General features: G+C 45.9%; 1 protein-coding gene across 3 annotated transcripts; it reads left to right on the forward strand.

Annotated features, from left to right (window-relative positions):
• Positions 1-923: 923 nt before the first annotated feature.
• Positions 924-10,425, forward strand: LOC121926919 (PHD finger protein 23-like). Of its 3 annotated transcripts, none has more exons than XM_042460311.1 (5): positions 924-942; positions 7,011-7,103; positions 7,354-7,912; positions 8,385-8,429; positions 8,665-10,425. In XM_042460311.1, exons 3-5 carry the CDS (start codon positions 7,381-7,383, stop codon positions 8,889-8,891), a joined length of 804 nt encoding a protein of 267 aa, XP_042316245.1. In that variant the 5' UTR covers positions 924-942; positions 7,011-7,103; positions 7,354-7,380; the 3' UTR covers positions 8,892-10,425. The 3 variants fall into 3 exon arrangements, with proteins under 3 accessions (XP_042316245.1, XP_042316243.1, XP_042316244.1); XM_042460309.1 differs by lacking the exon at positions 924-942 and adding an exon at positions 1,964-2,010 and having other exon boundaries at positions 7,010-7,103; XM_042460310.1 differs by lacking the exon at positions 924-942 and adding an exon at positions 6,070-6,496.
• Positions 10,426-15,656: the final 5,231 nt, after the last annotated feature.

Consider the following 15,656-nt stretch of genomic DNA (forward strand, 5'->3'; position numbering starts at 1 on the left):
GAAGGCGATTGTAGCAGGGGCCAGGGAGGGAGGGGGGTTGTGGTGGGGGTTGTTGTTGTGTTGGGATTGTGGCATCAGTGTTTCTGGCGCTTGAAAGGTAGCGGGGAGAAGAGGATGGTGGTGGTTGGTGTTAGGATTGACCTTGCCTTCAATGTTTCTGCTTGTGAAGCTAGAGACAGTGAGGAAGAGGATGCGTTTGTTGTTTTGTTTTTGTGTTGTAGGATTGTGGCATCAGTGTTTCTGGTTTGTAAAGCTGGACACCAAAGAAAGTTCATGGTGGGGTTGTGTGGGGATCGCCCTTGCCATCAGTGCTTCTGGGTGCGAATCCATAGACAGTGAAGGAAGGGGATGGTGGTTGTATTCAATTGTGGCATCAATGTTTCTATTGTTGGGAAGGTGGGCAGAGAAGGACGGTGGTAGTGGTTGTGTTAGGATTGACCTGCCATCACATCTCTGGTTGTGAAAGCTAAGGCAGTCAGGAAGGGAATGGTGTTGTTGTTGTTGTTGTTGTGTCTGGGATTGTGGCATCGATATTTTAGGTTGTGAAAGCTAGACGTAACAAAGGTGGTGGCGATTGTTGTTGTGTAGAGATTGATCCTTGCCATCAGTGTTTCTGGTTGACAGGGAAGGAAGGTGAATGACACAGTGTGTTACTCCAAGTCCTTTTTACCCTACAGCGACCCGAAGGCAAGGGTTTTCTTGGCAAGTTCTTCCCAGGGTCTTGAGGCTGAGAGAGTGTGCCTTGCCAAGTGTGTCACCGGAGGGTTTGAATGCCACACCAGGAGCAATCCATGGCTCCTTGGAGCTGTGGGGCTGGAAAAGGATATGGGGGGGGGGGGTCCCATGAAAAACAAATGGGTCCAGGAATCTCCCTGGAAGAAGCCAAGATGGCCAGCTGAAGCGGTCTGTTTGGGTCCTATATCATGAAAGAAAGGACACGTGGTAAAGTGGGGGCAATGGAAAGGGAAGAAGACCCCATTCGGGGGGATAGACTTGGGAAAGGGGTTTGGGGGGGCCTTTCAACACAGGCTCTCTATGGGTATAGCTGACCAAAGGCAAATTAACAATGGGCAGAAAAGGGCAGAAGGAAGATGAGCAAAAGGAGACGGCAGTCTTCCTCCTCTCCTCCTCCCTTTGGAAACTTGGGAACATTGGAAAACAAGCCTGGGTTTAGTTCCCAAAGTTTTGTTGTGTTGTTGTTGTTGTTGTTGTTTGGCTTCCCTCAAGTTTTTTCCTAGAGTTGGAAGAGACCCCGTTCTGCCATGGCATCATCCCTGCAGCTGACCATGCGTTCTGTCCATGGCAACGCAGTCTCCCTTCTCTCCTTACTGTCTTACTAGAGCACTACTTTAGTCTCCATTAGAGTGCTCTTGCTTTGCATGATATTATGTCCAACGTGTATTTTAGGGCTTGGTAAATGCCCTAAAGGCACTATGTCTGGTCTGATCTTGGAAGCTAAGCAAGGTCAGCCCTGGTTAGTACTTGGAGGAGAGACCACCAAGGAATACCAGGTCCTGTTGTGAGGCTGTATTTCGAGGAAGGAACTGGCAAAACCACCTCTGGGGATTCCTTGCCTACAAAAACCTTATGATCTGTTGCCTGAAGTCAAAAGCAACTTGGAAGGCCAAATACACAAACACAAATGATAGACCACTTACCATCCATACCTCATTTCTCTCCTCACGTGAAGCTCTCTGGCCCGACTTGTCTATCTGTTGGTTTATAGCAGGGGTAGGCAGCCTATGGCCGTGGCTGGATCGGCCCGGCAAGGCCTTGAGACCAGCCCTGGCCCGGTCCGCCGCCGATTGCCGCCGGGGCCTTTGGGGGGCAATTGTCTATAGAAGCTCAGAGACATGCATTATTAAACATTTTTTAAAACAGCAAATTTTTTTGCGTGTCCTCCATTTTTTAAAAGTGTCCTCCATTGAAGGACAGGCCTTAGAAGAACGTCTGGGAATAGATACGGCTGCTCCGACTGATGGTTTGCGGGTGTGATGTTGCTGACTTTTTGTCATTTTTTTGACTTGTATGTTTGTGTATTTTTTGTTTTGTGCCTTTTTAAAGACTGTATTGGATTTCAACTTTTTTAAGGAGGGATTTCATATGTCGTATTTTAGCTTTGTTCTCAAGGGGGCGGGATTTTTTATTATTATAAAATTTTGTCCTACATTTGTCCTGGTTTATTTATATAATTTTTTAAAATATGTAATTGTTTATTTTTTGGCTTGGGCCCCCCAGTTGCTGAGGACAGCAACCCGGCCCCCGGCTCCAAAAGGTTGCCTACTCCTGGTTATAGTATTTACACTATATATGTTGCATACCAGCCCATAAGGGCTCTTGAAGCAATGCTGAGGACTCTTCCAAGTGTTCTCTCTCTCCTTTCCAGTGCTTGCGTGTGTGCAAGTGTGATTGTGCTCAACATTGACCAAGGTGGATGATGGGGATCACATTGGAGCTTATGGGGAATGTGGGCTTGCCTGGTATAGTGTGTTAAGTGTGATGTGCCTGATGTTGAGCCAAGGAGATGGTGGGGATCATGTTTGGAACAGAGAGAGAATGGGGGAATATGGGCCTGTGATACTCTCCCTAGCCTTTGTATTGCTTCCCAAAGAGGCAGCTTCCTTGCAGTGCTTTGGACCTGATGAAGAGTTTGGTCTTTGGCTGAGAGTGGGAAAACGTGGGGCCCTCCTGCGGTTCCTTGGACTGCATTCCCATCTTCCTTCCCATGTGGCTTTGCGTGCCTAGGGCTGATTGGGATAAAAGTCCCACAAGTTCCCTTCCCCTCCATTTGACCCTTATCTCTGCAGAAGCTGCCAGCTCCCTTTCAGGCACAAGCAGCCAGTGGCTTTTGCACCCAGACCTTTCCCCTCAAGTCTGTCTCTTTCAGGAATTCAATGTCATCCGAACAATGATACTTTCATGGGGGACAACCAAAAGGCACAAGTACATGTTGCAAGCTTTTGAGTCGCACTAGGCAAATAAGAGAAAGAAATGGAAGGTGTTAGCTAGGGCCTCCCGCTCTTTACACTAGAAAGCAATGGCTGTAAGGAGGAAGGAGGAGAGCTGTGCCTTCCTCTTGTTGGGGGTGAAATGGTTACTGTACATACCATGTGTAAGTCCAGAAATTCTAGTCAAACAATTGGACCCCACCCCCAAAAAGGGTCGACTTATCCAAGGGCCAATGTAAATATGGCACTTTAACTCTTGTTTTAAAAAATGAACTCTCTCCTGGCGGACGCAAGACTGGACTCTGTCCTGGAAGCACTGGCCTCCTCCTCTATCTACTCTCTTATCACATTCAGGCTTTAGTTAGTGGGAGCACCAACAGTTGCTGCACCTGCGGAACACTGTGAATTCTCTGGCATTGTTTTCCTGCTCCAGTCTTTAGATCCTTTGTTGCATGGCCCTAAATTTTACCCTGGACCCATCTGTGGGTCAGATCAAAATCCTAATTTTGGCCCCAAAACCAGCCCTCAACTTATACATGAGGCCAATAGTGTTAATATGTTCTCTCTAGAATATCTAGCACAACTCTGTGTCAATTAATCAAAAGTGGCACTGAAGGACCTAGGGATTCCTAGAGGCACCAGGCTCCCCTCACGCGATTCTATGGCCAGTGTCTGTCGGACGTTGACCACAGAGTTGCCCTGGAATCATAGAATCATAGAGTTGGAAGAGACCACAGGCCCTGATCCAGTCCAACCCCATTCTTCTGCCATGCAGAAATCCAAATCAAAGCATCCCTGACAGATGGCCATCCAGCCTCTGTTTAAAGACTCCAAGGAAGGAGACTCTATCACCCTCCGAGGAAGAAGTGTGTTCCACTGTCGAACAGCCTTACTCTCAGAAGTTGTTCCTAATGTTGAGTTGGAATCTCTTTTTCCTGGAGCTGCATCCATTGCTCCTTGGGTCCTGTTCTCTGGAGCAGCAGAAAACAAGCTTGCTCCCTCTTCAATATGACATCCCTTCAATATTTAAACAGGGCTATCATATCACCTCTTAACCTTCTTTTTCTCCAGGCTAAACATCCCCAGCCCTAATCTCTTCTCATAGGGCTATGGTTTCCAGACCTTTCACCATTTTTGTCGCCTTCCTTGGGACACATGGCTCCAGTTTTCTCAATGTCCTTTCTGAATTGGGGCGCCCAGAACTGGACACAATATTCTAGGTGGGGCCCTGACCAAAGCAGAATACAGTGGCACTATTACTTCTCTTGATCTAGACCAGGGGTAGGCAACCGGCGGCCCGCGGGCCGGATGCGGCCCGGCAAGCGCTGGGACCGGCCCCCGCCCTGGTCCTGCCACCGATTGCTGCTGGGGCCTTGGGGGGCAATTGTCTATAGAAGCCTCAGAAACATGCATTTATATTAACATTTTTAAAAAAATCAGCAATTTTTTTCACGTCCCCCATTTTTTTTAAAAAAAGTGCCCTCCATTTGAAAATTTGTCCCTACATTGTCCTGGTTTATTTATATATTTAATTTTTTAAAACATTATTTAATTATTTATTTTTTTTGCTTCGGCCCCCCCATTTGTCTGAGGGACAGCAACCCGGCCCCCGGCTCAAAAAGGTTGCCTACCCTGATCTAGACACTACTTCTATGATGCAGCCTAAAATAGCATTGGCCGTTTTAGCTGCCGCATCACACTGTTCACCATGTTCAACTTGTGGTCTACTTGGACTCCTAGATCCCTTCACACGTAGTTTCATTCAGCCAGGTGTCCCCATCATCCTATATCTGTGCATTTTATTTTTCCCCCTAAGTGCAATACTTACATTCTCCGTGTTGAATTTCATTTTGTTACTTTGGCCCAGCTTCTAGTCTATTCAGGTCATTTTGAATCTTGATCCTGTCCTCTGGATATAGCTATTCCCCCTAATTGATTCATCTGCAATTTGATAAGTATGCTCCCAATTCTGTCATCCAGGTCATTGATAAAGATGTTGAATAGCACGGGCCCAGGACAGAGCCCGTGGACCCCACTGGTCACTTCTCTCCAGGATGAAAAGGAGCCATTGTGACACCTTGGTTTCGCGGTCAACCATATACAGATCCATTTAACAGTTCCTTGTCTAGCCCCATTTTACAAGCTTGTTTGTGAGAATGTCATGGGGAACTTTGTCAAAGGCCTTACTGAAGTCAAGTTATATATCCACAGCATTCCTTCATCACCAAGATGGTCATTATCAAAAGAAAGAGATTAGGTTTGTCTGGCATGACTTCTTCTCTCTCCTGACTTTTTGTGATGAGGCATTGCCTTCTAGATTTCACACCTTCTTTTAATACGGCTCCAGAATCTTTCCTAGTACTGATCTCAGACTAACTGGGATAATTGTTGGGATCCTCTTTTTCCCCTTTTTGAAGATGGGGACAAGTTTGCCCTCCGCCAGTCGGCTGGGATTTCTCTCCTTTTCAGGAGTCAAAGACTATTATGCCAATGGCTCCGATATGACATTTGCCATTTCTTTTAATACCCTTGGATGAGTTCATCTGGTCCTGGAGACTTAAATTCTTTAGATAATAAGGTTTCCTCTCTATCTCTTTTTACTCTGTGCTAATTCCTTTTCTGTCCTCTGCTCCATCCTAGGTTGAGCCCCTTTTCCTTTCGGAGAAGACGAGGCAAAGAAGGTCTTGAGTAATTCTGCCTTTTCCCTGTCTTCTGTTAGCATTTTGCCATCTTCTCCACGAGTGCCCACGTTTCCTTCTTCTTCCTTGCTGCGGACATATCCAAAAAAGCCCTTTTTATTGTTCTTAACCTCTCTAGATTCGTTCTGCGCTTAGCTTTTCTGACTTACCCCCCTGCCTGCCTCTTTTCTTTGATCCTTTTTGTGATTCCCCCCTTTTTCCATTTCTTAACATCTTCCGTTTCAAACTCGCTCGTTGAAAGTTCCTTAGTCATCCATCCTGGTTTCTTGAGACGTCTCCCGTTTTTCTTTCTCATGGAACTGTTTGAAATTGTGCCTTCAGTATCTCCTTTTGAGAAAGTCCTCCGTCCGGAACTCCTTTATCTTTTAGTATTTCTGACCATGGGATCGCCCAATTTTCCTAATTATCTCTAATTAGGAGCACCTAGCGATTCCTAGAGAGGTGTTCTCTCAGATGAAAATAGTGGTCTTGTTATTTGCAGCTTTCCATATTCACAGGGGTCCAGTCCCCTAACCCCAGAAGATGTGAAGGGTATTTATCTCACTTGATGATTTGAGGGTGGCACTTTCTTAGATCTAGGCCATTTCTGGGGATGCTCTTCTGAGTTTACCTGGCTTGCCCAGGTCCCTTTCCTTTGCCTGTAAGTGCAGGTGGGATCCTGCTTGCCTGTTCAGGAATGCTTTTCCTTACTTCTTTGGGTGGTAGAGAGTCATCCTTTAAAGGGGAGCCTTGGCCGTGGTCCTTCTTTTGCAGCGTTTGCCATGGCATGCTGGGATAAAAGGGGAGGATGGCAGTGCGGGTCCCTTGTTTGGCTGGAATTGATCCTCTGCTGCTTTCTTTGTCTGCAGGGTGAGACTAACTTTTGTTTTTCTTGGCTCAAAGGGGGGATCCAGGGGGAAACGCTTGATATTTCTCGATTACAGCCATTACCATTATTGTCATTATCGAGCAGCAAGAGAATTCCTTCCCTGGAGATTAAACATGCACTCCTTCCCATTCGGCCGTTGAATAAAATCTGAAGGCAGAATTCTTTCTGGGGTGTTTTTCGGTACCTCTTGTAGTCCTCCTGTTTAGATTAAGATGGGAAAAATTCATACAAAGGTTGCTGTTAGGTGCAGATAGTGGTCCGGCAGAACTGGTCCAAGAAAAGACAGGGAGCTCTCTATACGCTCCAGCAGCATGCTGTGTGTTTTGACTGGGCACAATCCTGCCCAATGAATTGCTCTAGTATTAGATGCTGTTATGGCAATTTAAAATGAACTCTTCCCATTCCAAGGTGACCTGCAATTAAATGATAAGTAATTTGTTTACTTAGTCGTTCTGAAGGCTCAAACTGACATTTGGATCCATTTTTGTTTTGTAGCCACCACAGAAAAGACACCGAACTGTCGAAGACTTCAATCAGTTCTGCACCTTTGTGCTAGCCTATGCAGGCTACATCCCATACCCAAGTGAGGTAAGAGGGCTTATGGGGCTGGATCAGTGATTCCCAGACTTTGGTGCTCTGGGGGGCGGGGGGGGCGGGTTGGACTTAAGCCACCTTGGTCAACAGTTAGGAATTCTGGGAGCTAAAGTCCAAATACCTGGAGGACCAAAGTTTGGAATCATTTTACTCTGTTATCATTGTGTTCTGGGTGCCATTCCCTTCTGTTCTGAAGCTGTTCAAATGGTGCAGAACTCATGGCTCTCTTTCTTTCCTTTCCTAGAATGAGCCCTGGCCCCATCGGGGCAACATGAGCCCCCAGAACAGCACAGGCAGCACTCAAGATGGCGACAGCTGGACTTCATCCCAGTCCTGTGACTCCCAGGCGCTGTCGGATGATGGAGGGAGTAGGAACACTAGATGCAAAGGATCTGGAGATCTCTTCCTCAGCTATCCTGGTGGCATTTCCAGTAGCTTCTGTGCAAGCCGGCCCCAGCAAACTAAGAAAAGGAAGCAGTCCACAAAGAAGCGCATCTTGGGTCAAGAGGTGGACAAGAGGGTCACGCCAACAAAAGTGAAGGACCTGAAGCAAGAAAAGGTGGAGCACAGAGAGGAAACTCATGCTGAAGCAGGAGTACTTGAATCCCATTTCCCAAGGGAATCACTCAAGCCTAAATCTCTCCTGGAGCAATACATAAAGGAGAATGCCTGGGTCCCTCAGGTGCAGACCACTGAGAAACCTGAGGAGACATGCAAGGAGGAAAGAGTCAGCCCTTCCTCTTGGAACAATGTAGAGCAGAGCAATGAGGAAGAACTCAGTCAAGATGGCTCCCAACTTGGTAGTAAGTGCAAATAAGGAAGCTTCGGGAAGAAAGTAAAAACAGCCTTTAAAGCTAATTCCCCCCCTACAGTCAGACTATTGGCCCATCTAGCCCAAGAACGGTTTACTCTGATATATCGGCTGTTAGGATTTTGGGTCCATCTCCTTTGTCCCCTGATAGTCTAATTTTCATCAGTGGCATTGCCAGTGCCTTGGCATAATATTCTGTTAATATTATGATCTAGATGCTAAATGACATACTTTGCTGTTGTCAGTAGTCTTTGAAAGTGTGTGCGAGGGAGAGACATGAATGATCCTAAAGTTTCATTCGGTCTTAATCTTAAAATGTAGTGTAATGTGGGAGGCTAATAAGCAGTAAAGCATTGTTCAGGAAGCTTGTTTGACACAGAGTGAGTAGTGCAGCCAGGTCCAGATTAACAAGGTTGATGTGGCTATTCCTATTTATGTGGTCTTTCTTCTTTCTTTCCTTGAAGCTTCATGTGAGGAGTTTGCTGCATCCTCAGACACCAAAACAGATGGTAAGTACAATATGATACATGGTTGTACAGCTATCTTCCACTAGCATGAAGAAATGGATTTTGTCTGGGTTGCTCTTTCTGGGAAAGGTTGGAAGAAAACTTGCTAGATCAATATAGAATTTCATAAATCTTACAAGGATGAGAACTGAAACCCTTAAGGCTTAAGGTGTATGTAACACTTGTCTGTCAAAACAGCCTAGGCTCTGCTTTTAACCTCGTGTGTTCTCCCTTGCAGAGGACGATGCCTGGGATCTCATCACTTGCTTCTGCTTAAAGCCTTTTGCTGGGAGACCCATGATAGAGTGCAGCGAGTGCACCACTTGGATCCACCTCTCTTGCGCTAAGATACGCAAGTCCAACGTGCCTGACATCTTTATCTGCCAGCGATGCCGCGATTCGAAGCAGGAGATCCGCCGTTCCAACCGAGCCCGCACCATCCCACGCAAGCGCTTCTGTGACTGACTGTGGTACGGAGGATGGGTGGGTTCTCTTTAAGCCTGGACTGGGTCCTTGTTGGCAAGACAATCAGAATGCAGGAACTTCCCTGGGGAACAGGCAGGGTCCCCTGTTTTTCCAAGGCAATAGTACATATATATCTGTCTATATATGTGTCTTAAAGACCACGAGAGGAGGAAGAGAAACATGCTGTTTTCTTCTTGCAAATGCCTGTAAACTGTGCTACTGAGACCTCAGGGTTCCCTTAGAGCAGCAAATGCAAAGGCACCTGGCAGACACAAGTGACTAGTTTGGGGGATTCCAGCGCACAATGCACAAGGTCACCCAGAAGCCTTTTTGCCCTTGTGCAGGTGTGAGCTTGTGCCTTTCCCCAGTAAACTAGTAGGAGTTGGCCCACAGTTAGTTGTTCTGTGGTATGAATAGCTTCTCGGACTTTAATTTCTAAGTGCATATCCTCAGTTGTTGTTTCTATCCCGTTGCTGTTATTCTCTTTGCAAAATAAGTTGAGGAGCTTTGGGGACCTTTTCGCAAAGATGTAAAGCACATGTTAAAGAGGGCAGTTGTCGTCTTGTGCACATTCTGCTAATGGGGGGGGGGGGTTGGCTTCAGACTTTGGTACCGACTGTGGTCATTGCTCCCCATTCTCCTTGAAAAACCTGTCCTCTTGGCAACCTAGCTTTTCCGGTCCTTATTCAGGCTAGTTGCCAATGGGAGAGGCATGGCAATACTCACTGAATGTAAATATTTTGTATACAGGTTCCTAGAATATGTCCAAGTGTACCTACTCCCCCCCCCCCCCCATCACCACCACACACCCAAGACTTACAGTTGCACTACTGTCTTATTTGAGTTTGGAACGCAGAAGTGTGGCAAGAGACCAAAGCTGTAGAGGTGATAGTGACTGCTTCCAAATCTGAAAGTGTGGTAGTCTTAAGAGAGCCAGAGCTTATGGCAGTGAGCCGCACTGAAGAAGCAGATTGGGTCCTGCTTTTGTTTTCAAGTTGCTTTCTCATTGCTAAAGATACTTTGCCACGGTTGCCAATGTTGAAATTTGGAGGATGCTAAAGGAAAGCGACCTGTCTACTATGCAAGCCACCACTGTTTGTTCTTTGGTGGGGAGGTGTGTGGTCATGCCAGCAAACTACTGCTTGATTTGGAGAGAAGACAGGTCCACTTGCACTCTACTCAGTCCACTGAACCTCTTCAATTTGACCCATGTGCCTTCTTTCTCACACACCGCCACGTCTTTGGTCACGCTTGTAACCATAGCCCTGTTTTCATTGTAACAAGGGATTTGGAGTGGCTTGAGGATTGGTCTTGTCCTGTTAAGAGGGACTTGAATGCTCAGCCGTCGCGCTGTAGGAAGAATTTGAAGAGCTACACCAGGAGTCCATCACAAGCCCTCTCCTTTCCCTTTGAAGCGTTTACACTTTTCTAGTTAGTCACTTTCTATGACAAAGATGTATGTAGTATATTCTGGTCTTTGTCCTGTGCAGAGTGTCTGGAGTCATAATGTATAGAATAAAAATACTTTTAATTAGCTGTGTTTTTTATTTCAGTGCAAAGCACCTAAGGCTGTCTGGGTTTAATTATTTCAGCTGCAAAGGGAATAGTAAACCAAAAAAGGGTGGTTGATTGTTTAACCTTTCCTATCAAGCCAATACTAAAGCTTAGAAAAAGCCCTTTCGATCAGCCCCAACAGGCTGACTTTTTTCTGCCCCCCTGAAACCACCAGTGGCTGAAGTCATTTGGGATATTTGTCGACAGTTCTGTTCGATCCAGTAGAGTAGATAGATGTGTAAAGGCTGCTAGACCCTCATGTACTAATCCCAAGTTTATGCTGGATCTTAGTGAGCATTTTCTGCTCTTCTGATGGGAAGGCATAAGCACATCTTGGTTCCTTGACATATGTGACCAGACTAGTTTGGGGTGTATTTGACAACACCTCCTGCTTCAAATTTCAATGGTTTCATTATAGACTTTCTAGAGCTGGAAGCAAAATATCTGCCTGCAGGGGAAGAGGATCTCTGAATGGGATGTTCCTCCAGTCCATTCCATTGAATATGGGAATTCATGCTTTCAATTTTTGTTCCACTTGCAACTTGGATTATGCTTAATGTCTCCTTTTTCTGAGAAGGGAAGTTACTTTACTATCAGTTTTTAATTTCCCTCCCTAATGGAGCAGCCTCCGGAAATACTTTCCTTAGCCTTCATCCTTAGGCTGCTGTGTGACTCCTGGCCTTCAGGCACAGAAGTGGCGCAACAAAAGCCTCCAAAAAGGACAGAAAGGTCATGCCATCCTGACCCAAGTAACCTCAGGTAACTACAAAAGGATCAGCTGGGCCTTGGAGGGAGAATGGAGTTGGAGAGTGTGGATGTCCACCAGCCAGGTCTGCAATGGGGACAACTGGGGGGGGAGGGATCCCATGGTGTGTGTCAAAAGTCACATAACAACAGTTGTCCTTTGATAGCATCTGAACTCAAATGTCCAGAGTTCTCTTTGTCAAGGGATGGTCTCTGATCCCAGATTCTGGCCAAGGGATGAAAAAGATCTCAAGGAGTGGGAGCAGTCTTAGCCATACAACAGACCCATTCTCTCACCTGCATCCACACTGCAGAAATAATCCAGTTTGACGTCACTGACTGCCCTGGCTCAATGCTACGGGATTCTAGGAATTGTAGTTTTGTGAGACATTTAGACTTCTCTGCAAGGCGCTTGGATTGTTTTAACAGACTTTTGCCATAACAGACTACAGTCCCCAAAGCAATGCCATAGCATTGAGCCATGGCAGTTAAAAGAGGCGTTCAACTGGATGATTCCTGCAGTGTGGATGCAGCCTAAGGAGGAACAGCACTTTGCTTGGTGGGGCTTATCCTTAGCATTAAGACTCTTTGGAAACTTGTGTTCCCAAAGAATGACATCTGAAAGGTATGCTCACCTTGGTCCAGAACACGCTGCAGAAATAATCCAGGTTGAGACTTCTTTTAACAGCCCTGGCTCAATACTAGGGAATTGTGGGAAACTAGTTTTGTGAGACATTTAGCCTTCTCTCAGAGGGCTCTGGTGCCACGATGAACTACAATTCCCAGGGTACCAGATACACATTATTTCCTTATATCCTGCCTTTCTCCCAATATAGGGATACTAAAGCAGCTTGTGCAGGTATGTAGGGCCCTTGTTTGGCCCAGGAAAGGGGGAGGTAGCTTCCTCTAGAGAGCCGGTGGTTTGGCTTGAGTATTGCACTCAAACTCTGGGAGACCCGGGTTCAAATCTCAGCTTGGCCACAGAAACGCATTGGGTGCTCCTGGGGAAGAAACTGCATGGCTCTTCCACATTAGATGGGGTGACCTTCTATAAGTCACACAACTCTCAGCTCCAGAAAACTTAACAGTCACCATAAGTTGTAACTTGAGGTCACACAACAGCTGTGGCCAATGCAGCACAAAATAACCAGCACACTACTTTAAAAGGAGACAAAATGTCTCAGTCCCCAGATGGTTTTGTCAGAAGGCTATGGTTTCAACAAACAATTGAATGTTCAAACCCTCAAGGAACTGCAGGAGGTTGACAAGAAGGATTTGTGTTGATTCTTCTTCAGCAAGATTCCTCCTCTGTAATGCTTATGAGTTGTAATAAGGACAGAGATTAAGCTACTTCCCCAAACAGTGGGGCCTGGGATTTGGCTTCAGGACCCCTGGGGAGACCAAGATGTGTGGATACTATACAATGCTGGAGTAAAATGGGGCCTTTAGATACAATGCCAGACTCAAGCTCTGCTGTTGGATTTCTTTTCTAATGCTGGAATCCAGGGATATGGAGGGATGATGCCTGTAATTTCCTCATTTGTTGTTTTTAATGGCTATTCTAGGGCCTACTTTTGGGCTCCTTACAACAGAGAGCAATTTAAAGACATCTGTTTCTTAGAAAAGCAGAAACCAAATCTACATTTGCTTTTAGCTGTATGGAAGGAGCCCTTAAACCAATGGCCAAAGATGCTTATGTTTTAATTAAATCCATTTTGTTACAGCTGGACTGATGACTGTGAGCCATTCTCTTCCATTGCTTTATTTGCACCCCTCCTTCTTCCGAAACCTGGGACTAAAGACACGTAGACAAGACTTTTTAAAATACAAAAAGATCATAACCCATCCTAAATTTAGGGACCTGGCAGGATTAGATTCCAGATGGTAAGAATATTTGCCTGTTTTCTTGTCACTTTTAAAATCCTACGCTTTATTCTTCTACAGTTGCAAACTGATAGTAGTAGGATAGCCAAATCTGTTACTTGAAAGCAGAGGGTTGAAAAGCTCTTTTGGCCAAATTCAGTTTGCAGGTTGCGACCCAATGGTTAGTGGAGCCAAAGGCAAAATGGCTGGGCTGTAACTGAAGCCTCAGGCTTTCAGAATGGGCCAGGCTCCCCTTAGTGACCTAGGCAAGTCTAAGTCCACCTCAGGCTTGTGTTTTTTGGTTGCTGCAAAAGCTGGTATTAACTTCCTCCCTCTGCAATGACCAAATCCCCTCCCGGACTCACCATTATACTGTGATAGTCATTCTGTTGCTGGTGGAGAGTAGAGAATAGCCTGGGAAACATCTGGCTATGTCTCCATAAACACATGCAGACCAAGGACACCATCTACTAAGGCTTCTGGAGGACACCAGATCTAAATGGAAGATGGCCTTACTCTGCACCTGGAGACACGGGAGATGGGAGACATAGCAAAATGCTTCTACATGGAGGGAAGTAATAGTGCCATCTTATTCTGCTTTGGTCAGACCTCCCCTTGAATACTGTGTCCAGTTTTGGTCAACACAGGGTCTGGAAACCATGCCTTATGAGGAGAGACTTAAGAGCTGGGGATATTTAGCCTGGAGAAGAGAAGGTTAAGGGGTGATATGATAGCCCTGTTTAAATGGGGACACAGTCCCCTGGAGTGCAGTGGAGTCTCCTTCCTTAGCGGTCTGTAAACAGAGGCTGGATGGCCATCTCTTGGGAAATGCTTTGATTGAGAGTTCCTGCATGGCAGAATAAAGGGGTTGGATGGGATGGCCCTTGTGGTCTCTTCCAACTCTAGGATGCTATGAAATATTCGAAGGGATGTCATTTTGAGGAGGGAGCAAGCTTGTTTTCTGCTGCTCCAGAGAATAGGACACAAAGGAGCAATGGATGCAAGCTCCAGGAAAAGAGATTCCACCTCAACATCAGGAGGAACTTCCTGACAGTAAGGGCTGTTCAACAGTGGAACACACTCCTTCCTCAGAGATTATAGTGGAGTCTCCTTCCTTGGAGGTCTTTAAGCAGAGGCTGGCTGGCCATCTTTCAGGGGTGCTTTGATTGAGAATTCCTGCATGGCAGAATAGGGTTGGACTGGATGGCCCTTGGGGTGTTTTCCAGCTCAATGCTTCTGAACACCATTCAAGGATACTGAAAAGCTGAAGTATGTCCAGATGTGGAGACCAGAATGGTGAAAGGCCTGGAAACCATGAGGAACAGCTTTGGGAGCTGGATATGCTTACCCTGGAGAAAAGAAGGTTAGGAGGTGACAGGATAGCCACTTTTAAATATCTGAAGGGATGCCATATGGAAGGAGCAAGCTTGTTTGCTGCTACTCCAGAGACTAGACCACACAGCAATGGGAGCAAGCTACAGGAAGAGATTCCACCTAAACCTTAGGAAGAATGTCCTGACAATAACAGCTTTTTGAGCATGGAAGACACTTCCTTGGACTGCAGTGGAGTCTCCTTTTTTTTGGGGGGGGGTGTTAAACAGGCTGGATGGCTGTCTGTGAAAGGGAGTGCTTTATTGTGTCTTCCTGCATGGCAGAATGTGGTTGGATCGGATGGCCCTTGAGGTCCCTTCTAATTGTCTGTTTCCCCACAACCCAGCAATGGAACAGCCAGGGATGGGAAATATTGCAATGAGGATGGTGTCCGGAGCTGTTCAGTGTAGGGACCTCTTATGCTGTGTTCAGCCATGTAGGACCTAAGGCCATTCCGTGAAATCCCAAACATTGCATTGCAAGGGAAGGACTGTGGCCCTCTGGGGAAACCCAGTAAAGAATTGGGATTCTAAGAAAGCTGGGTTCAGTCTCTGGTTCCCCACCTTCTTTTAAGAATAAGAACGAATCCCAACATTGTCCTCTTTCTTGTCATCAAAACCACAGGACAACATTGCCCAACGTAAACGCTTTTATTGGGACAGATGCTTCATTTTGTACAACAGAAGCTGTTTTAAATCAATTGCATTCCACAATTTAGGTGGCTGACTGACTATTGCATCCTATTCCCAAAGCAACCAAAACAACCTAAGCTTTGATTCTGAACAAAACTGCAATCCTCCAAAGTTTGGTGTTCTAAATATGAACTGATTCTTAAGACTTATTAAGCTGGAGATGTAGGACCAAGCCCAAAAGATAAATGTTTTTTCCTGAGCTGAAATGGGGCTGGCCACTCTCTCAAGGCAGCATCACAGCATAGGAAATCACTTATTTTAACACTTACACAATACAGCAAAAGGACTATCTCCATTCTGTTCAGCAGGAAATATCTATAGAGTACTACTAAAAGTCATACATTTGTTCTCTTTTGACATCAACAAGAATTTTAAACTCAGGGTTAACTTGTGGCCTGGTCCTGTACATGTTTGCTCCAAGATCATCTCCACGCAAATCAATGAAACATATTCCCAAATAACATGAGCAAACTGCAGGCTCAATGCTCAAGCCTTCTAAGCAAACCTTTCCCCATACAATTCAGTGGACTTCACCATTACG

This window comes from Sceloporus undulatus, chromosome 3, assembly GCF_019175285.1.
Source record: "Sceloporus undulatus isolate JIND9_A2432 ecotype Alabama chromosome 3, SceUnd_v1.1, whole genome shotgun sequence".
Lineage (NCBI taxonomy): Eukaryota > Metazoa > Chordata > Lepidosauria > Squamata > Phrynosomatidae > Sceloporus > Sceloporus undulatus.

What these genes read in the sequence shown, in the direction of transcription:
- LOC121926919 (XM_042460309.1), top strand. Translation starts at nt 1,979, where the DNA reads ATGGTTTGCGGGTGTGATGTTGCTGACTTTTT. An exon ending in ACATCCCATACCCAAGTGAG is followed by an intron (nt 7,104 to 7,353) that starts GTAAGAGGGCTT and finishes TTCCTTTCCTAG; the next exon opens with AATGAGCCCTGGCCCCATCG. An exon ending in AGATGGCTCCCAACTTGGTA is followed by an intron (nt 7,913 to 8,384) that starts GTAAGTGCAAAT and finishes CTTTCCTTGAAG; the next exon opens with CTTCATGTGAGGAGTTTGCT.